The 23,214-nt window shown below is 36.6% G+C and overlaps 1 protein-coding gene across 1 annotated transcript in view; it reads right to left on the bottom strand.

Annotated features, from left to right (window-relative positions):
- The window catches only part of LOC127507018 (AP-3 complex subunit beta-2), a 41,555-nt gene that overhangs the window by 5,661 nt on the left and 12,680 nt on the right, over nucleotides 1-23,214 (bottom strand). The window contains 26 exon segments of the mRNA XM_051883859.1: nucleotides 675-772; nucleotides 2,533-2,617; nucleotides 2,696-2,864; nucleotides 2,866-2,925; nucleotides 3,168-3,277; nucleotides 3,353-3,440; nucleotides 3,676-3,844; nucleotides 3,935-4,124; nucleotides 5,394-5,508; nucleotides 8,620-8,679; nucleotides 9,716-9,834; nucleotides 10,117-10,303; nucleotides 12,762-12,938; nucleotides 13,016-13,125; nucleotides 13,434-13,566; nucleotides 14,498-14,560; nucleotides 14,700-14,771; nucleotides 15,044-15,098; nucleotides 15,416-15,513; nucleotides 16,439-16,618; nucleotides 16,914-17,096; nucleotides 17,190-17,256; nucleotides 18,918-19,078; nucleotides 19,450-19,545; nucleotides 19,748-19,822; nucleotides 22,102-22,177. Coding sequence (XP_051739819.1) covers nucleotides 675-772; nucleotides 2,533-2,617; nucleotides 2,696-2,864; nucleotides 2,866-2,925; nucleotides 3,168-3,277; nucleotides 3,353-3,440; nucleotides 3,676-3,844; nucleotides 3,935-4,124; nucleotides 5,394-5,508; nucleotides 8,620-8,679; nucleotides 9,716-9,834; nucleotides 10,117-10,303; nucleotides 12,762-12,938; nucleotides 13,016-13,125; nucleotides 13,434-13,566; nucleotides 14,498-14,560; nucleotides 14,700-14,771; nucleotides 15,044-15,098; nucleotides 15,416-15,513; nucleotides 16,439-16,618; nucleotides 16,914-17,096; nucleotides 17,190-17,256; nucleotides 18,918-19,078; nucleotides 19,450-19,545; nucleotides 19,748-19,822; nucleotides 22,102-22,177 — 2,996 coding nt within the window.

The following is a 23,214-nucleotide window of genomic DNA, read 5'->3' as shown; positions in this document are numbered from 1 at the left end:
GCTACATCAGAGAAACTTACCATTCAAAAGATTCTCTAATGAACAGCGTCAAAACAACCCCATGGAAGAGGAAGACATGAGTAAGTTAAACTAATATGTTTCAACAAATACGTTAACACTGTATGCTAAAGTGACAGACAGGTTTATGCTGAGCTGTTAGCAGCATGCTAACTAACTAGCATGGGCTGAATTCCAATTCACACACTATCTGTGCTATAAAGTATGCTAGAATCAGTTTAGATTTCAGCATTGTAATATGTTGAAAATAGTATGTCAAAAGTACATGGATGAGCATGTTTTGAAGCTAATATTACACAACCCCTTTCTGCTATGGTGAATTACTAATGAATTTAAGCTAATGAGTTTACTGTAACTAGAAGCTGATGCTTACATGCAGTACATGAGGTCTGTGGTATCAAGAGGCAAATTTCTGGCTACAAAAGTATGTAGTTTTTTTTAGTGCACAATAGAAGTATGCAAATTAGGATTCTGCCTTGATAAAAGCCATGAGACTGAAAAATGGGGCCACATTTCATGAATAATGAACGACAGACATAAAAACTTTTCTCCTCCTCATATCAACTCCTGCACAGGCACAGAAAAATGACAGATGTTTTGAGGAAAAGGAGCAATCAATAGCAGTGCTAAAATAAGAAAGGCTGACGTTCGCTCACCTTGCTCCTTCTTAAAGTCGTTTTCTGTCAGAAACGCTGGTGTCATTAGCTCCCCGACGGGTGGCTGGATCGTAACGAAGAATTTGCGGGTGTGAGTACTGAAAAAGACATTGAAAAATAATGTTTTCAGTAAACAAAGATATTTGGAATTTAGGGAAGCTTGTTTCCGCCACTGAATACAACATAAAAGAGGTATAATTGCAACTTTTTATCTCACAATTCTGACTTTTTTTTGCTCACAATTTTGAGTTTATATCTCACGATTCTGACTTTATAACTCGCACTTGTTTATATCTCATAATTCTCACATTATTTCTCGCAATTTTGAGTTTATTTCTCACGATTCTGACTTTATAACTCGCAATTGTTTATATCTCATAATTCTGACATTATTTCTCGCAATTTTGAGTTTACATCTCATAATTCTGACATTATAACTCACAATTTTGAGTTTATATCTCATGATTCTGACTTTATAACTCGCAATTGTTTATATCTCATAATTCTGACATTATAACTCGCAATTGTGAGTTTATATCTCACGATTCTGACTTTATAACTCGCAATTGTTTATATCTCATAATTCTGACATTATAACTCGCAATTGTGAGTTTATATCTCACGATTCTGACTTTATAACTCGCAATTGTTTATATCTCATAATTCTGACATTATAACTCGCAATTTTGAGTTTATATCTCATGATTCTGACTTTATAACTCGCAATTGTTTATATCTCATAATTCTGACATTATAACTCGCAATTGTGAGTTTATATCTCACGATTCTGACTTTATAACTCGCAATTGTTTATATCTCATAATTCTGACATTATAACTCGCAATTTTGAGTTTATATCTCATGATTCTGACTTTATAACTCGCAATTGTTTATATCTCATAATTCTGACATTATAACTCGCAATTGTGAGTTTATATCTCACGATTCTGACTTTATAACTCGCAATTGTTTATATCTCATAATTCTGACATTATAACTCACAATTTTGAGTTTATATCTCATGATTCTGACTTTATAACTCGCAATTGTTTATATCTCATAATTCTGACATTATAACTCGCAATTGTGAGTTTATATCTCACGATTCTGACTTTATAACTCGCAATTGTTTATATCTCATAATTCTGACATTATAACTCGCAATTTTGAGTTTATATCACACAATTTTGACTATATAACTCGCAATTGTGAATTTATATCTCACGATTCTGACTTTATAACTCGCAATTGTTTATCTCATAATTCTGACATTATAACTCGCAATTGTTTATATCTCATAATTCTGACATTATTTCTCGCAATTTTGAGTTTATATCACACAATTTTGACTTCATAACTCGCAATTGTTTATATCTCATAATTCTGACATTATAACATTATAAATGCGAGTTATAAAGTCGCAATTGTGAGTTCATAACATGCAATTCTGACTTTGTAACTCGCAGTTGTTTATATCTCGAAATTCTGACATTAACTCGCAATTATCAGCTTATTTCTCGCAATTGTGAGTTTATATTTTATAATTCTGACAACTCGCAATTGAGAGGTTATATCTCGCATAATCTCGAGATGTAAACTTGCAATTATGAGAAAAAAGTCAGAATTGTGAGATAAAAAGTCACAGTTACCTTTTTTATTTTTTATTTAGTGGTGGAAACAAGCTTCCATAGGAATTGGAGTCAAAGAACTGAACCAATCATAATGAAGGTAATTTGCATATAGAAATATGTTAAATTGGTCATGAAAAAATTTTGAGTTTAAGACACCTTGACTAACATTATCATAAGTGGACATCAGGAAACAGAGGTGCATCATTTAGCTCCTCTTAAACACTCACCACAGCTGGAAGTTTGCTGCTTGCGTAGAATCACAGAAATCTATGCCCATCACCACGGTAACCGAGTCACCTGCTGCTAACACCTCTGAAAGAACAACGCAAATAGAGCAAAAATAAACTTGAAGCTCATGTAGAAGAACTCATACTGTGCTGGGCTGCATACCTATCTCAGAGAACTCTCGGATCCTCATCCCGGACTGCAGCTTGGGCTCCTCGATATGCAGGTTTTTGGTCTCAGAGTTGGTGTTATTGGTGAACTGGATCTGGACGGCCACCATGTTGGGGTCTGGACTGAAGGGCTGCCGGCTGAAACAGTACTCGACCGCGAGACCCTTCGCCCGTTATACGATGCAGGAGCTCATACATCTTTATCGAACCAGAAGGTGCAATGGTCTATAAGAAAACAGAAAAGATTTTATTTTAGTGCTGTCAAACGATTAATCGCATCCAAAATAAAAGTTTGTTTACAAATGTATTTTGAAAATAATAAAAAGACATGCCCTTAAAAATGAAAAAAAGGAAAAAACACTATTTTTCCTACAGACTAAAATGAAAACACCCTAGATTGAGACAATATTTTTGCTGTATATTATGTTTACTGCAATTTATGATTGTACTTTTGGCCCAAAACTCACTGTAGGTGCCAGAATAGTGTCAGTCAGTGATAAACCCTCTAGATCTGAAACCAGACTACTGGACAGGAAGTTACTCGGAGTCACTGGAGCTGATGTTGGGGTTGGTTCAACTGAGAGAGAGACAGACAGATTATATGGTTTTACATTCAAGCATTTGAGTATTTGGTCTTGTACGTCTTACTCACAGTCATCCAGATCCAACAAAGACATTTCTTGCGTCTCCTTCTTGCTCTCTTTTTTGGATTGTTTGGGAGGTTGTTTTGATACGGGCGTCTGAGCGAAACGAAAAAAATACATGCGTGAACTCTCATCTAGAGGCGAATAACATTAAATAGCACTGTTTATTAACACCTTGTCTGAATTCATGTGACAACAGAAGCATTTTACTTTTAGAAATGTTTATTATCAGATAATAAACTTTAATTTATTATCAGTATACAATATATGATATACACTGCACAGTGTTCTCTAAATAGTAAGCTAGTATCCCATTCTGAACTAGTCTAACCTTCTTCTTCCTGATGTCGGTGTCAGATTCAGACTCTTCCCCTGACTCCTCTTCCGACGACTCCTCTGATTCGCTGCTCTCTGATTCGCTCTCTGACTCTGAAGGACTTTTCTGATTCTTTCCTGCCTTCCTTCCTCGTTTCCTGTCCTCGGCGCCGCTGCTCTGTTCACTGTGGCATGATGGAACAAAACATGAGACATTTTGAGTAACAAACTTCAGATAACTGACATTGGCTGGTGTAGATCTGAGGATGGCGTACCTCTCTGCGCTCTCCTCCACTGGCTTCTTTGCTTTGGTCTTGTCCAGTCTTTTCTTTTTTTTCTTTTCCTCCAGCTCATCTTCCTCTTCCTCCTCAGACTCAGTCTCTTCTCCACTCTCTTCGCTCTCTGAACCGGAGCCGCTTTCATCACTGCCGCTAGCGCTTTCTGACCTGCTGCCCGAGTCTGATTCTGCCAAGAGAGCGAGCATCAATCAATATTATTATGTAGCACTGACCAAGCTTGGCATTGTGGTGAGTTCAATAAAATTTTTCATTCAAAACGGCACAAAGATTCAATAGAACTATTGATAAAAATATAAATAAATTTTTATTTACTAATGAAAAGAACTGATAGAGTGTCTATAGAAGCTTGTTACTGCCATGTAATAAAAAAAGGATAATTGCGACTTTTTGTCTAACATTTCTGACTTTTTTCCTCAGGATTGTGCGATAAAAAGTCGTAATCATGAGATATAAAGTCAAAAATGTGCGATTTAAAGTCGCAATTGTGAGTTATAAAGTCAGAATTGTGTGAAATAAAGGCGAAATTGTAAGATATAAAATCAGAATTGTGTGATATAAAGTCGCAATTGTGAGATATAAAGTCAGAATTGTGTGATAAAAAGTCACAATTGTGTGATAAAAAGTCACAATTGTGAGATATAAAGTCAGAATTGTGCGATTTAAAGTAACAATTGTGAGATATAAAATCAGAATTGCGAGAAAAAAGTCAGAATTGTGTGATAAAAAGTCACAATTGTGTGATAAAAAGTCACAATTGTGAGATATAAAGTCAGAATTGTGCGATTTAAAGTAACAATTGTGAGATATAAAATCAGAATTGCGAGAAAAAAGTCAGAATTGTGTGATATAAAGTTGTAATTGTGAGTTATAAAGTCAGAATTGTGTGATTTAAAGTCGTAATTGTGAGATACAGTCAGAAATGTGTGATTTAAAGTCAGAATTGTGAGATATAAAGTCAGAATTGTGTGATAAAAAGTCAGAATTGTGTTATAAAAAGTCGCAATTGAGTTATAAAGTCAGAATTAGAAGATATAAACAATTCTGTGGAAAAACATCAGAACTGCGAGATGTAAACTCGCATTTGCGAGAAAAAAAAAGTCAAAATTGCGAGATAAAAAGTCGCAATTAACTTTTTTAATTTTTATTCAGTGGCCGAAACAAGCTTCCATAAGAATCTAAATAAAATGTGTATTTTCTATTTGCTTTTTTTGTGCTTATTAGCATATGTAGCCGTTAGCTTAGCAACATGCTAATGTCAGAAAGGAATCAGTGTTGAGTCTAATGTGAATGCTCTATTTCACCCAATAGTGTAGTTTTTTTTTTTGCTATGACAGTATTAAGACGTTAACTTAGCAATATGCTAACATCAGACTATGTCTCTTCCTATATAGCTAATAAATTTTCCCTCAGACGAGATGTTGTGGTTGCCAGTTACCACTATCTGCTGATTCGGTCGGGCCAGATTCTCCTTCGGAGTCCGAGTAGAACGGTTTTTCTGCTTTCTTCTCCTTACGATCCTTCCGGCTTGTGCATTTGCTCCAATCTGGAATCTGCAAAAGAGTCGCAAAGCACCATCAAAATCAGCTCAAATACATCTGGAGAACCTAATAAGAGAGAGAGAGAGAGAGAGAGAGAGGTTCATATAATGGCCATGAATGCCTCTTTACAAGCAGCAAACGTCTTCGTTTACATTCATAAATTAATATAATTACATTTCTGAGACCTGCAACTCTCTCCGCTCAGCGTTTGGTGTCTACAGCAGGGAAGGTTGTGCATTCATGGCCACTTTCATTCTTGTTGTGTACGCTAAGACGTATAATTACAGAAATCACATCCTAAAAAAGACCCCCAATAACCTCCAGCACTGAATTACCCAAGATTAATTTGACTTTAAACTAGAATTAGCATGTTTTAACTGATGTTTAGAACATACATTAGCGATTAGCGACTAGCATCAGTGCTGTAGGCCATTTCTGAGGTGTTTTTTGAGGATTCTAGTCTTTAATCGTAGAGCAAGGGCTGAAGGAAAGGGAAAGGCTGATCTAGCACAGTACAGACGCTACGCTAGGCTGGTGGCAAAAGCTCTTTGGGTCTGACGCTAAGGGTGACTGACAGACTCACGCTGGTTAAAGTGGTGACTCTTTCGAGCAGCCTAATAACCTGGCAAACAGGAAAGAATAAAAAGAAACGCAAGAATGATGCTGTGAGATGGCCAGAAGAAGAGGAAAGAAAAGAACAGAACAGAACAGAAAAGAAAGAAAAAGATTTAAAAAGTACACACAAGGATTCAGGTTGCACTTGTCAACAGATTAGCATGTATATTTGGATGCGTTTCACGTCCATATTTCGCTAACAGCTTCAGTCAAAGCAACTGAAAGTGTTAAGGCCCGTTCACACCAAGGACCATAACTATAACTATAAAGTTTTAATAATCGTTCTAATTCTATGAGAGTAGCGGCGTCCACTCCATATGCATATGAAAAACGCTATCGTTGGAATCACTTTCAGAACTATTTTTTTCCAGCTGATGAACGATGAAAACATTGACAGCCAATCAGAAGTTTAAAAAGTGCAAAAGCAGCAAATGACAAGCAGTGTGCGCTTATAATAAACAACCGTTGGTGTGGACGCTAATATAGTTATCGTTCTTGGTAAGAATGGGCCTTTAGGGGGGAATTCACTAAGAATAAATAGCGTTATTTACATCAATCACTCGATTCACTATGCAAATTTGGTAACAACGTAAACACGCCCACAAATTTAATGCTGAAAGCAATCTGCACAGCACAATTTACATTCTTTTCAGTAATTTCTAAGTGCTATAGATGGTAACAAATGCAGTAGATTAGCGCTAACTGACATACTCTACTGGGACGGTCAACCCAATCTCACAGGAAAACGTTTTATGAGGTGGTGATTTCATATGAATTTGTACTATGTGAATCGTACGAATCATAAAAAGTAAGTATGAAGGTCCTCCCGTAACCACACCTCTAAACCTAACCGCCACTGGGGCGTAAGTAGATCGTACGAAAACATACGAACGAGATTGTACGAATTCATAGTTGTTAAAGTGTTAGTTCACCCAAAAATGAAAATTCTGTCATTAATTACTCACCCTTATGTCGTTCCACACCCGTAAGACCTTCGTTCATCTTCAGAACACAAATTAAGATATTTTTGATAAAATCCGATGGCCTCCATTCACAGCAAGACAATTAACACTTTCAATGCCCAGAAAACTACTAAAGACATATTTAAAACAGTTCATGTGACTACAGTGGTTCAACCTTAATGTTATAAAGTGACGAGAATACTTTTTGTGCGCCAAAAAAACAAAATAACGACTTTATTCAACAATATCTAGTGATGGCCGATTTCAAAACACTGCTTCATGAAGCTTCAAAGCTTTACGAATCTTTTGTTTCGAATCATTGATTCGGAGCGTGTATCAAACTGCCAAAGTCACGCCCCCCAGTGGTGAACCATTGAAATTTCAAAACACTTGTGACGTAACGAAGCCTCGTTTAATGAAATAACGTGACTTTCGCAGTTTGATATGCGATCCGAACCATTGATTGGTTCGGATCAAAGCTCTGAAGCTTCATGAAGCAGTGTTTTGAAATCGCCCATCACTAGATATTGTTGAATAAAGTCGTTATTTTGTTTTTTTGCCGCATAAAAAGTATCCTTGTCACTTCATAACATTAAGGTTGAACCACTGTAGTCACATGAACTGTTTTAAATCCGTCTTTAGTAGCTTTCTGGTCATTGAAAGTGTTAATTATCTTGCTGTCAGTGCAGGCCTCACTGAGCCATTGGATTTCATCAAAAATATCTTAATTTGTGTTCTGAAAATGAACGAAGGTCTTACTGGTTTGGAACGACATGAGGGTGAGTAATTTATGACAGAATTTTCATTTTTGGGTGAACTAAGCCTTTAAGTTGAGTTTACTCTAATGATTGACTAACTCAACACTAAAACATAAGTGAATTTAACTCAATGTATATGAGTTTACAGTACTCATACTTATTGGTTTTAAAACTTAAATGGTTTATGGCAATCGGTTTTCCTCAAATGGTTTGAGTTACCATAACTTATTGGGTTTTACAGTGTACAAATTCGTCCCCAATTAGTGAAAATGTAAAATAGTTGTGAATTGCCATGAGATTGTGTTGGGACGGTACAATATTACTACACCTCTGTTATTCAGGCACCGTAAACGGCTCTTTAAAATGCAGAAAGTCACTGTTATATTGCTTTTCTCCATCATGTAAAATACTCACAAACATCTCTAGAACTCTGTAGGCTCTTGTGTATATAACACACAGTTATTTGCGTTGAAATATCGCTCGCAAAAGTGGCTGTTTAGTGAATTCACCCCTTTGTTTAGAGTTTTCAGAAGGTTTCTAATCATATACTCAATATGTCAATAACAAATCTGTATTAGGGTGAAGTTTTAATGCTTTGCTGAGCATTTGGTGTCACAGTAATGGAAGTGCAACATTAATATGAAGGTTTTGTGTGATGGTTTGCATGGCACGAAATGAGGTCAGCAGGTTTGAGGCACAAAAACACACACTTTAGTATAGTAAGGTCGAGCTGGATGGCCCGACTACATAGAGGACAGAGAGAGAAGCCACTGCACTCTTGTGAGCACCTCTCTCCAGTCTCCCAGGAGACCGATTCGGCCCTCACTGGTGTCTATGACCTCCTCCTGCTGCATAATATGGTGGGCAGGAACATAAAGAGACAGACAGGCTGTCAAAAAGAGGATGTGGATGAACATCAGAAGGGATATAACCAATAACACACCCATCTATTAGACGATAAATCTGCTGTGAATGATGATGAGTGCTTTATGAAATAACAAACATGATTATGTTGACAAAAACCTGAAGCTGGAGTCAAGACCCTGACTGATCAGTGTGTGGTGCAGACCTCATGCATATGCAGATTTGATCATGGAATATTAATCAGGAAGGAGTGGCATGTGGGTGTGTCTGTTCTAGAACGCTCAGTGATTGAAAAGAAAATTCTAGAACTACGAATGCTAGATCCAAAGCTAGAATTGAATTCTAGAATTTTGTTTTTAATCATTTCTGCTCAAAGGAATCTATCAGGACACGCTATTAATAGAGTGCAACAGTGCACAACCAATTTTTCAGTGGCCTTGGTTCCGGAAGTTTTTGTCCCATTCATTTTTCTTACAGAGATTTCAAAAAAGTCTTCATTTAGGAACTAAAACAACCAGCTATGAGGTGAATCACAACTTTGCAAACTTTAAACTGAAGCAAAGAAGTACAAGTGTTTGTCGCAATTCTCTGATTGGCAGAGATTTCTCTGCAGAATCATGGGTAATGTAGTTTATCATCAGGAATTTACAGTCTGCCTTTAAAGATTTTCAAGTTATCATTAAAAATCAATTCCATTAGGGCGAAAATAAATGGGATTTTTACTTCTGGAACCTGACTGTTGGCAAATTATTTTGACATTAACCAGTAGCTCCCACCCCATTGAAATGCAGAGTGTGTGATTAATGCGTTATGAGGGTGGAGTTATGCTAATGAGCGAGAAGAGTGAGCGATATAAAAGTGATTGAGAGTATCATGTTTTTTTGTCAGTGCTTAGGGGTGTTTCTTTGGGAGGTCTTGCATGTTGAAGCTCCCTCTGGTGGTCTGTAGGTGAAGCACCCCTGCGCCCTCTGGCCCTGCCTCTGTCAGAACTGTTCTCCCTGCACACACAGAATCCTTCACCTCCACGTTGCGCACGGACGGGTCAGGCGCTGATTCGGGCCAGTCGGGCAGCTCCTGGTATCCGGCGGCTTTAGCGTTCAGCAGATGAGACAGTGACCCCAGCTGGAAGTGATCTCTGTCTGCAAAGATACGAAGAAAAATCACAAATGAGATCCCTTTAATGTCTCAATTGTCTCCTGTTCCTCAGATGTTTCTTCTGAGGGTCCAAAGAGATTCAAAAGAGAAAATGTGCTGAGATTTACCTTCAAATCAAAAGATCTTAATATGAACTCAAATATCTCTCATCAAATAGATTTGAACTGCTCCTATATTCATTTTATATCTTTCAACTCTTTATGTAAGTCATTTAAGTCTCGTGAGCTATGAACGAGCAACCTCTGAGCAATGAAATATGGCGGTACCTTTAAATGGAGACTCCAGGACGGGGGCGGGCTTGAGAGCAAGGAAAAGCTTCTTGGCATATTTGTTGAGAGCGCCGCTCTTATCGGTGGGAACAATTAGTTGGCGTATAAAGCGGGCACGATCTCTGATGTCATAGTTTTGATCATATTTCGCCAGGTTCAGTACATACTGCGTCAACAGTTTAGTCTGAAAGACAGAAAAGAGAAGGGGAAAAAGACAAAGGAAAATTTAATTTGTCTCCAGAGTTTCATGCCTGACAGGCAATGTTACTTGTGTGTGTCTAAATGAAATGACATGCAGACAGAAATTGTCTCGCTTGATTAAACAATGACTCCTGTTGGGTCTCTCCAGCTTTCATCCAGACTGATGCTTTGATGCAGGGATATTACAGTGTACTAAAACTAAAACCATAAAAACACATTTTCGTTACTTCAAATAAAATAAATTTTAACTGAAATAATATAAAATAAATAAATAAAATAAAAAAATCAGCCAGAACACTGGAACACTGAAATAAAGCATTTCTGTCATGACAACTTGCAGAGTATTTGGCATGGTAATGGGTATGACAATGTTGATATGTTTGGTCTTGGCGGAATAGATCTGCTACGCAGCTGCTGTTATTGATTCTGCTGTTATTTATTGCTGCTGCTGCTGTTGGTTATTGCTGCTGCTGCTTTTGTTTATTGTTGCTGCTGTTATTGCTGCTGTTTGGTCTTGGCGGAATAGATCTGCTACGCTGCTGCTGTTTTGCTGCTGCTGATGTTATTGCTGCTGCTGCTGTTTGGTCTTGGTGGAATAAATCTGCTACGCTGCTGTTATTGCTGCTGCTGCTGTTGATTATTGCTGCTGCTGCTGCTTCTGTTGATTATTGCTGCTGCTGTTGCTGCTGCTGCTGCTGTTGATTATTGCTGCTGCTGCTGTTATTGCTGCTGCTGTTTGGTCTTGGTGGAATACATCTGCTATGCTGCTGCTGTTATGCTGCTGCTGATGGTTATTGTTGCTTTTGCTGTTGCTGCTGTTGGTTATTGCTGCTGCTGCTGTTGATTATTGCTTCTGCTGTTGTTATGCTGCTGCTGACGGTTATTGTTGCTTTTGCTGCTGTTGGTTATTGCTGCTACTGATGTTATTGCTGCTGCTGATGTTTAGTCTTGGCGGAATAGATCTGCTACACAGCTGCTGTTATTGCTGCTGCTGTTGGTTATTGCTGCTGCTGCTTGGTCTTGGCAGAACAGATCTGCTACGCTGCTGCTGATGTTGATTATTGCTGCTGCTGATGTTGATTATTGCTGCTGCTGCTGTTTGGTCTTGGCAGAATAGATCAGCTACGCTGCTGCTGTTATTGCTGCTGCTGTTGATTATTGCTGCTGCTGATGTTATTGCTGCTGCTGCTAGTTATTGCTGCTGCTAATGCTATTGCTGCTGCTGCTGTTTGGTCTTGGCAGAATAGATCTGCTATGCTGCTGCTGCTGTTGCTGCTGCTGCTGCTGTTATTGCAGCTGCAGAGCAAGTTTGGGACTTGCTACTGCCAATACATACACGACACGCTGCTGTGAGCAAGTAAGACATGCTGCTGCTCTACAATATAGCGTACATGAATTACCCGTAACAGATCTATACAGGTGGAGCTGGGGAAGGTGGAAGGTTTCTGAAAGCGTGCTGCACTGCTACAGTAAATGTTGACAAAGTATTTGAAGATTGAGCAGCGAGCTCATTGGCTACTGATACAGCAGAAACCAATCAGCTGTGCCCTATAGAGAACGATGTGATTGCAAGCAGATTGAGTTAAGGACATATCAGCCTGTGTCATCTAGAGTTTCATGACAGAACTTTGTATTTGTTACCTGTCCTCGCTTTCTAACACTACACTTTCCAGAGATATAAAGAATAAAATACTTCAGAAATTGTTTGTGCATTGTGTGACTCCATATCCTATTTATGCTTTAGAGAATTAAAAAAAAAAAAATCCATAATATTTTAGATAAAATACACATTTTAGTCATGTCCCCAGGTTTTCATTCAGTCCTATACTGTCCTGTGTACCACCACAATGTCTTTCAGCCTTTTTTAAGATAATTTCAGGGGTTTCCATAAAGCTTAAACTATCTTCAAACTATCGGTTATCTGGATGTATTCAAATGCCTTAAACTGGCTTTTAATGTATTTTTAATGTGAAAACCTTCATAATCATGTGTTCAATTATTGTTACTGCCAATTTATTTAATTGTTTACTTTCATTTATGAGTTTCATTATGTTGCATAAGGCAAGTTAGTTTGCTTACTGCTAATGTGTGTTGCATTATTTATCCTAGCATGTCAAACAGCAGTAAACAGCATGCAAGCAAGCATGCATATAATCAGGGTTATTATATTAACTAAAACTAAAACTATTAAAAACATTTTTGTTAATTGAAATAAAGCTGAAATAAAATAAAATATAAATATTGGATGAAAAACTAGATAACCTTATTTAAACCTTATTAGTTTCCAAGGCAAAGTTGAAGCACTAACAATTATCTCAAAAAGCAATAAAACACGTTTACAAATTTAATTAAAAACTGAAATATAAAAATTCATGATATTCAATAAAATAACACTGCTTCTTTGTGAGACTGGCTACAGCCAAATATGCTCATCCGCTTACCTGTTTTGAGTTAGTAAGGTACAGTTTGGCAGCCAAATTGATAATCTGCAGCTTGACGATGTCCTCCTCATTGGTGAACGTTTTGGCCATCTTTCTCAGGACGTCGGGGGCGATTTTGGGGACGTGCTCGCAGTACTCGCCAATCAGCCACAGGATGCTCGCTCTGGCCATCGGCACCTGATCCACAGATGCATATTCAGGACTATGGAGACAGTCTGAAATGTGAAAGTGGGTAGTTTGGATCAGAACGCTACCTGGATGTTGTCGATGAGTTTGGCCATGTGTTTGATGATGTCGCTGTGCTGTTCAGGCTGCATCTGCAGAAGCTTTTTGATCACCACCACTGATTCGGCCACAACCAGCTCTGAAGACACACAAACACCAATGTTATACAAAACACACACTAAATATGACTCAACATTATCAGATGGACATCTTTGGCTACTGCATTGCATCTCTCTGTTTTTTACAGCATGTGATGGACTGATTTCAAGCATATTTATGGCAACATTTGTATGTCAGAGGCTCTGATAAGAACCTCTTCTGACATCAGAACAAATAACTTTTGATGTCTGCTTTAACAGCGCTCACTTTATAGATAATTAATGATAGCCTGGGCATTAAATCAGTTCTGTTGCATTCTGTAGATGTTTGCGTTGCGTGCACTCTCACCGTCTCTGTTGGAAAGCAGCTGTACGAGGCCGTTCAGACAGGTGTCTCTGACCTCACCAATGTTTGTAGCACAGCGACCAATGGCCTGAATGCTGGCCGCCACGAAATCCTTATCCATGCTCTTAATATACGTCTAGAATACAAATAGAGAATTACATAATTATCCCTATTCATAATATACTGGATAATTTATGTTAAAACATTTTAACAAAAACATGCTAAATCATGTTAGCAACATTGTAATTCATGCTAGCGGCATGTTAAAACATGCTGACAACATGCTAAAACATGCTGGCAACATGCTAAATCATGCTAGCAGCATGCTAATTCATGCTACAAGTGTGTTATGTTAGCAACATGTTAATCCATGTTAAAAAATGCTAAACAAATGCTAAATCATGGTAGCAACATGTTAATTTGTGTTAGCAATGTGTTAAAAAAATGCAAACAACATGCTAAATAATGCTAGTAATGTGTGGAAACATGTTAACAACATGCTAAAACTGCTAATTTATGCTAACAACATGGTAAAATGTTAAATTGTGATAACAAACATGCTAATTCATGCTAGCAATGTGTTAAAGCATGTCAGCAAAATGCTAATTCATGCATGTTACAACATGCTAGCAACATATTAAAACATGCAAGCAACATGTTAAATAATGCTAGCAACATACTAATTCATAGTGACAGCATGCTAAAACATGCTAGCAACATGCTTATTCATATTAGCAATGTTTTAAAAAATACTCGCAGCATGGTAATTCATGTTAGCAGAGTATTAAAACATGCTAACAACATGCTAATTCATGCTAACAACATGTTAATCTGTTTTTGTGATAGAGTTTATTAACTTCAAAACATTCAAACTTTAAAACTACTTTAAACTTCAAACTTCTTCAAACCGAAAACTTTCAAACTTCAAGCTTTCAAAATTTTTCAAACTTTCTGGCCTGTCTTTTTCAAGCCAACTTCAAAGTTTGTCATCAAACTTTACTCATCTAATGTTATATTATATTATGTTTTATAGTCTTAAACAATAAGAAGAACAAGTAAAATCGTACCTGAAATTCTCTCAGGATAGTGGAGATGTTCGTCTCATTAGCCAAATTAGTCAAAACCTCCAGCTGTGTTAATAAGAGAAGATAAAATCATCAGTCCAGCTTTAAAACACTCAAAATATCTGATGCAACATTCTTTAGTGAAATCATTTCATAACATAATATCTCCGCATATTGTCTCATTAAAACAAATGTGTCTGTTCACCTTGAGGATTTTGATCTGCGTGGGATCCGTGGAGCGGATATAAAAACTCTTCAGATACGGCTCAAACATGCCCTAAAAGACAAACACGCAGCATATTCAAACTCAAAAGCATTCATCTAAATGCTTGTATACCTTCTGTATAAAAACACTCTTTAATACTGATCGAACTGTTCTATTCTATTATGCAGAAGAATAGAATATTCTGTTACAGAAAAGCTTTTAAAACTCTTAAATCTATCAAGGACAAACCAATAATCGTATAAAAAGCACCACATAGAGGTTTTCAGTTTAAATATTTAATCAACGTGACGCATGTCCTTTACACTGTCATGTGAATCGCTCACCCGTCTCTTGATGGACATCGTGGCGACGTTTTGAAGCACGACGTACTGCACTTCACTACAGAGACACAAATCACATGGCAACCAGTGACACAACAGGTTTATAATTCAAAAACCTTCATGTGTATTTGAGAGGGAAAATTACATTTTCAAAAAGAGGCTAATTGGAGAGCTAAGAGTGAATGATGGATGATGTTTACTGTTTGAGCGTCTCTCTATCTGCGGCTAATGTCAAATTCGGCGTGAGAACTGCAGTGTCATCATCCAGTGCCAATTTACCTGCACTGACTAATGATGTCATCAGCCGATGACCTGTTTGTCTCAGAGCTGGTGTGAGTGTGTTTATGTTTCATTAGTACACGATTGATTACTCACCTGTGGCTGCGCATTAACCTGACCAAAGCCTTAGCAATGACGCCCACCTCTGCTTTAGGAGCCAAATGGAAGTACAACTGAGCTACTGCCATCACCACCTACAGACAGAGAGAGAGATTAATTATGGTTACGGCTGAATGAACACCGTTTTTCTGTTTAGAGGTCATGTGTGAAAAGGTCTCATTGTCTCAATGCTGGTAAATCAGCTTCAGCTTCACTTTGTCAAATGAAGGAGACTGTAAGAAATGTTAAATACTGATGCTACTTTTTGTGTACAAGTGTTAAAATTAAAAATTAACATAATGGTTGAAAAAAACAGACACTAAACTAAAAAAAAAAGGTTGAAATGGAAGGTTGAAAAAGGTTAAATGGTCCTGGAAAAATAGTCACACTTGTATTGTTCGTGTTCAAAAATGAGCACACTGGAAATGAATGGGAGACGAATTCCATCTAGTGGAAACTTCTGGTACTGCGCCAAAACAAAATCTTACTAAAAGCTCATTTTTTGAGAAATCAACCTCAAATTTGGAACCCAACTTGTTTAGATTTATGGCTTTGATTTTCTCACAGTTTTAAAAGAAAACATGTTTTGAAATATATTTATTTCATATAAAATTTAAAAATAGTATTTTTGTGCATTTTTCATAATAGTAAACAAACTTCTATAACTTCACATTTTTTCGGATTCAGGTCAATGCTCAAAAAGTGATTAACAGGTAAATAAATGGATCTTAACTATTCCTTAAATAGCATTTAGTACCATAAAATCTTCTTAGAATACAATATATTAAATAAAAAACATTATCGAATTAAAATATAGTACATTTATTTAATTTAAATAAAAATGTGGTCATTTTTGACCACCACGCGAACAGCACCAGAGGGTTAAATTAAAAATTTTGCCTAAATAATAATTTAAATGTTCTAGATAATCATTTAAAATGTATTAAAAAAATAATTCTGTTTCTAAACAATAATTCATTTGTAGTCGAGCAAAAGGAGGGAGAATTGCGTGTGACTCACGGCAGCATTGCGGCTCTGCAGCAGAGGTTTGGTGTTCCTCAGTAAGAGTCTGTGATCGGGGTCCATCACGTACGGCTTCCTCTTCGGTAGAGCGGCCGTCTCGGCTTTCTTATCTTCATCTTCCTCCTCATCATCAGAGGCGTAGAACGCCTTCTCGCCACTCTCCTCTAACAGAGACTCCTGCGTATATAAACACACAAATTAAGACTAGATATGTAATTACAGCAGGTAGTCAACCAAAATGCCTATTACCGCCACGTGTTGCGCAGCTGCGAGGCTGCAGTGTTAAATACAACCCAGTGATATGTAACACTTGTTTGGGAAATCACCACCAGATGGTGCAAAGGGATGGTTTGCAACATTGCGTAAGGCTGCTGTAAAATTTGTACTTTTAAATGAAAATAAACAAAAAAAAACTAAAAAAGTTTTACCTTTTACTGATCAATAAATCAAAAAACACACACATGATACTCACGTTGATGTTGGGGTTGAGGAACTGCGTCCTGGCGTAGCGCGTGAGCATGTTGATGATGACCACCTGACCCCACTCCTCCACATCAATCAACAGGTTACACAGCTTACGGTAGTTCTTATGGATCAGATCGATGCGGTCCGGACACACTTCCTCAAACGCCATCACCACACTGCCCGCTACCAGCTACACAAACACACACACACACAGCATGTGTAAGATCACATTAGAAATGATGATTATATGTCAGGACTGACTTGAAATGATTCTGCCACTCACTGTGGTTTTATCCGCCAGCAGCTTCTCGATGACTTCAATCAGCTGATCTTTCTGTTCTGGGTCCAGACTGAATGAAGGAGAGAGAAAATGACCATCAGCCGCGTGAATTAGATTTACTTTAATTGAATTTTGAACATTTAAAGCAGTCAAACTACAAGCTAATAATGCATTTAGCTACAACACCAGAAAACTTAATATACAGCTCTTGATTGCGATTGGTCAATTGCATTTGTGTGGTCAAATAGTTTTGTCGTCTCCCATATCATTCCATGCTTTCTTACATAAAAAATCATTTCAATCCAAATAAATATTTAATGTCCATTTATTTATTGATTTGCTAGTGGGATATTTCAGGTTCTTGATCACCCTCTCGAAACTGATTACATAATGTTCTACATGCTGCAATTAACTGCATTCAAGATTAACAAACAGATGTATATAAATATATATAATTATATAATAATAAATATAATAGAATAATAGATTATAATAAGGTTTTTATATATACATTTTTATAATAATTTATATTTATATAAAATATATAAATGTATGTATTATATAATATAAATGCATTTTGTATATTATTTATATAATAAATATTTAAGATTTTTTAAGAAGCTTGTTTCTGGAACTAAATAAAAAATAAAAATAAAAAAGGTAATTGCGACTTTCTCAGAACTGCAAGATTTAAAGTCAGAATTGCGAGTTATAAAGTCAGAATTGTGAGATAAAAAGTCAGAATTTCGTGATATAAAGTCAGAATTGCGAGTTATAAAGTCAGAATTTCGTGATATAAAGTCAGAATTGCGAGATATAAAGTCAGAACTGCGAGTTATAAAGTCAGAATTTCGTGATATAAAGTCAGAATTGTCAGATAAAAAGTCTGCGAGTTAGTCATTGATAAAAAGTCAGAATTTCGTGATATAAAGTCAGAATTGCGAGTTATAAAGTCAGAATTTCGTGATATAAAGTCAGAATTGCGAGATATAAAGTCAGAATTGCTAGTTATAAAGTCAGAATTTCGTGATATAAAGTCAGAACTGCGAGTTATAAAGTCAGAATTTCGTGATATAAAGTCAGAATTGTCAGATAAAAAGTCAGAATTTCGTGATACAAAGTCAGAATTGTGAGTTATAAAGTCAGAATTGCGAGATATAAAGTCAGAATTGCTAGTTATAAAGTCAGAATTTCGTGATATAAAGTCAGAACTGCGAGTTATAAAGTCAGAATTTCGTGATATAAAGTCAGAATTGTCAGATAAAAAGTCAGAATTTTGTGATATAAAGTCAGAATTGTGAGTTATAAAGTCAGAATTGTGAGATAAAAAGTCAGAATTTTGTGATATAAAGTCAGAATTGCGAGTTATAAAGTCAGAATTTCGTGATATAAAGTCGGAATTGCGAGTTATAAAGTCAGAATTGTGAGATAAAAAGTCAGAATTGAAAGTTATAAAGTCAGAATTTCGTGATATAAAGTCAGAATTGCGAGTTGTAAAGTCAGAATTTCGTGATATAAAGTCAGAATTGCGAGTTATAAAGTCAGAATTTCGTGATATAAAGTCAGAATTGTGTGATATAAAGTCAGAATTGCGTGATATAAAGTCAGAATTTCATGATATAAAGTTAGAATTTCATGATATAAAGTTAGAATTTCATGATATAAAGTCAGAATTGTGTGATATAATTGCAGGCCAGTTGGTGTTAAGTGAAGACACTTGTTTTATTGTACCTGTGTAGTTTGGGTATGGCATGAGCTGCGGTCTTGCGGACGTATGGAGACATGTCAGACGCCGCCTCTTTGATGGCTAACATCATGATGGGCACGATGATGGTCACTCGGATGCTGGACAGCACACGCAGAGCGCTTGCGCGGATCAGCTGGTTGGGGTCCTGAATTAGGGGTTACAATGAGAATAATTTTATTTATTGAGAACTACTGCTTCAACTTGACCTTGGGGTTTATTTTGCAATAAACTGTCTTGAAAAACTGATTAACAAACATAAATATAAGGTTTTAATTTATACATTTATATATTATATAATATAAAATGTAATTCTTTTTTATTTGATAAACATGGTGATAAACAGCAGCATTAACTAAATAGGCAGTAATTTTAATACACACTCAAAAGAACAGTATGCACTTTTAATAGCAAGTAAGCTGCAGCCTTTTGTTATGGTCTTGATATTGTGAAAGAGATCATGGGGTTTTGCCAGAATGAAGCAGTATGTTTTAATGTGTTTGTGTGTGTTTTTAGGACCTTCAGTCCTCTCTGAAAGGTGGAAATGGACAACAGAGCGAGATCCTGCTGTTCTTCAGCATAGCGGACGAGATAAACGTACACCAGCTTTTTCACCTAAGAGAAAAAATATAATCATAAATGGGTGAATACAGCTCTGATGTGGTGTTTAATGTGTTTTTATGATTCAGCACTTGAGCTCACAGTGACTCATGAGCAGAACCGCGTTGCCATGGCATATTAACACAAGATTAAAGTTTAATAACACCCAGAAAAGCTGACATCCTGTAAGCTCCGAGCCGCTTCCTGTCTCGCTCACCTCGATGTTCTTACAGGCCACGTTCTTCACCACTGCAGGGAAGAGATCTGACGCGTTCTTCCCCCGGGCGATCATCTGTGGGACAAGGACAACACACGCAAACAGGGCAATGTTTAGATATGGATATGGTTTGATTCACTTATACCGTGACCTAAAAACCTTTGGACATTTAAAGGGACAGTTCACCTAAAATAAAAATTCTGTCTATTTGAACCATCCCTTTCATGGGCGTAACAGTTGGGGGGGGACAATAAACAAAATTTCTCAAGAGCATTTTTGAAGTGGACACAAATAATACAGCCAAAATTGTACTTGTCATATTATAATTATTAAATTATCTTGCGTCCTCCACATAGTATTTTAGGTTTCGTCTGGGACAGAGGACGTCTCTTACTTAGATGTTCAACTGCAGCAAGCCCACTGATCTGCCACTTAAAATCATATTGAGCAAAACCCAGATCTATAATAATAGCCTAATATCAGTTCACACCAGTGTCGTAACCACCTTAGACACTGAGGGGGACAAGTCCCCCCCAATAATTAGAAATGGCCAAATTCCCCCCCCAATATTTGATATTCTTGATGCTGTACTCCATTATGCACTGCTCTGTTTGTTGTTAGGATGACAAACAAAGTTTTAAAAGTTACATTTTTAGGCCGGCTATGATCCCTTTAAGTCACTATGAAATCGCTGGTGTTTCTTACATCACAAACTACCTTGTAACCAATCACGTCAAGGCTTTAGCATATCATTAATTATGCCCGCTCTTAAGCAAGGGAGTTATTAGCAGCTGTTAGATTACGTAGTCAAGCAAAAGGCTAATCATATTAATTACTATTATGTGTCCGACGTTGTAAAAAGCGATACCACTGTGCAGCGTTTACCTCAGTAAGTTGACCGAGTGGATCTCTGAGCTGACGTGAGTGAGTGGAGGCGGGGCTAATTAGCATATTCATAGATCCATGCATATTAAATAAAGCAAGGGTGCAGAGTTACATTCAAGCTATTTTAAGGCATGAAGAATTCTTTTTTACAAGAAAAAACATTTAAATATGTCATTTTGGTGATCAAAGATGAAAAATTATTGTCTACAGGGGGACTAAACAGTGATATACATATATATATATATACATATATTTGGGGACGGTAAGATATTTTAATGTTTTTGAAGTAATATTGTGAAATATTATTACAATTTAAAAAGAACTGTTTTCCACTTTAATGTATTTTAAAATGTAATTTATTCCTGCAAAGCTGAATTTTCAGCATCATTACTCCAGTCTTCAGTGTCACCTGATCCTTCAAATTTGACTTGAATCATTTGAGTTTGGATCGGTCCTGAAAGAATCATCTACCTGCTGCCGGTGCCACCTGTGCTCTGTGAATGGAAACAGTATCAGGTGGCTGTTTGTGGCTTCTGAGCTCTGAGTGATAAATATTTCAGTCCTGATCTAATCCTACACAATACAGAGACACTAAAACCGCTCATGAATATTAAACGCATTTTGCATTTCTGTCCCACTTCCAAAGCGCTCGCTGAAATCGCCCGTCTCGCTTCACAACCAGACCTGATGCAACAGTTACAAACGAGCGAGAGACTTCACGAAATACACAGCAACAGCGGCGTTTACTGCCTCTGATTACAGCCTTCTGTCTATTTACACAGTCATATGATTACCGACATGAATCCAAATATCTCTTCCTGAAACGCTAAACAATCATGGTTATTTTTTCATCTGACTCAGTTTTCCATGTATATGACTGTTTTCTGGTTCTGTTCTGTTCATCATTACAAATAAAAAATAAACCTGATGTCTCAGAAGGGCTGCTGGGACTTTATTGCCAATGATCCATGAAAACTGATCTCAAATTTCACAGTCCAGCTGTGCATCACAAAACATCGGCTTATGAGACAAATAAATTGAGAGAATTGCATTGTGGGACACATTACCCAGTGCACTGTGCTCTGGTTTATGTAATTTACTGTGTACAAAAAAATTGGAAATAGTATGCACTACAAAAAATGATTTTCTTAATTGGTATTTTTGTCTAAAATATTTTGTCTGAAAAATGTATTAAAATTAAGTTTATGCTTATAAACTAGAAAAAATATCTGCAAATGGGGTGGGAAAAATAAAATTTATTCAAAGTGAAAACAAGTTTATTTTTTCTCACCCTACTGGCAGATATTTTTTCTTGTTTTAAGTGAAAACTTTTTCAGAAAATAAGATTTGTGATTTTGTATCTCAAATGTTTAGATATTTGTACTGGAAAACAAGACAGATATGATGTATTTTTTTTTATTTTTTATATGGAGTAAGAAAATAATGTTTTACATGCATGTTTTACTCACTGCTACGATGCGTTTCATGGCCTCCAGCTTCAGGGAGTCTTTATTACTGTCCAGCATCTCCTTCAGGTCATCATGTCTGAAGATGGAAGACAAAAAAGACATAAGTTTTATCAACTGTTCTTGTTCTCTATGTTTTAAAAATCTCTGAAAGGTGTCCATTATAAGAATCATTCAGAGAAATTAATTTCTGCTCTTTAAGAGCCCTGCGGACGTTCACGAGTTCAGAAGAATAAACCAGAGCAAATGAAATCACAACTTCCATCAAAGGATTCACACAAATTTGAGAAACTACAGAGAACCAGAATAGACAAACACACCCACAAAAATACCATCAACAGCATGAGTTGATTTTCATAACCCATAGGGAGCCACAAATGAAATAGCTGTTCTTTCTCAATACGATCTCAGTACATTTTTGACTTTTGCTCTCCTGAGAAAAAAATGGTCTCCTCTACAAAAAAAGTCTTTATCAAAAGTTAAAGTCTGCCATCAAAAGCAAGAGATCTCAGTATGAGCTCAAACATTTTCCTTAAAATTATTTCAAAACCAAAGACCACTGTACCATCCATATTCATTTTATTTCAGTATATATGTCAACATCTGCCTTGTTTATGACTGCATTTATTTTCCTAAGAAATACAGGAGAAACATCTGAGAAAAACTGATACTCAAACATAAATGAGATCTCCATTAAAACTTCTTTGAAAGAGCAACTTATGAGCAAAGAAGCAAGTCCTTTCAAGCAAGTCAGTTCACTCGGCGGCCATCTTGGTTACACCCACAGGCAGCCATTTTCTACTCATGCAAATACAGTTTTATTTTGATTGAGTGGAGAAAGACTAAAATATCCAAAACGGTTTGCCAAGCTTATGTCTATATAATAATATATAAGAAATATCCAATGAAATCTTTAAGTGGTATTTTAGCACCCCAGCATAGCTGTGCAAACAGTTTTGATTGGCTGTTCATGTAGCAAAGCATTATGGGTATATTCTGTTTTGTTCTTACCTTCTTGCAGAAGTGTAGTGCAATTAATGTAATTTCTTTTAAGGTTGCTCTGAGTTTTTAGACATTTAAAAATTATTTTAAAGCATTTGATAAAAGGAATGACAC

Source organism: Ctenopharyngodon idella, chromosome 24 (genome assembly GCF_019924925.1).
Source record: "Ctenopharyngodon idella isolate HZGC_01 chromosome 24, HZGC01, whole genome shotgun sequence".
NCBI classification, from domain to species: domain Eukaryota; kingdom Metazoa; phylum Chordata; class Actinopteri; order Cypriniformes; family Xenocyprididae; genus Ctenopharyngodon; species Ctenopharyngodon idella.
Note: the sequence above shows the minus strand (reverse complement) of the source record. Positions and strands in the feature narration are given on the sequence as shown.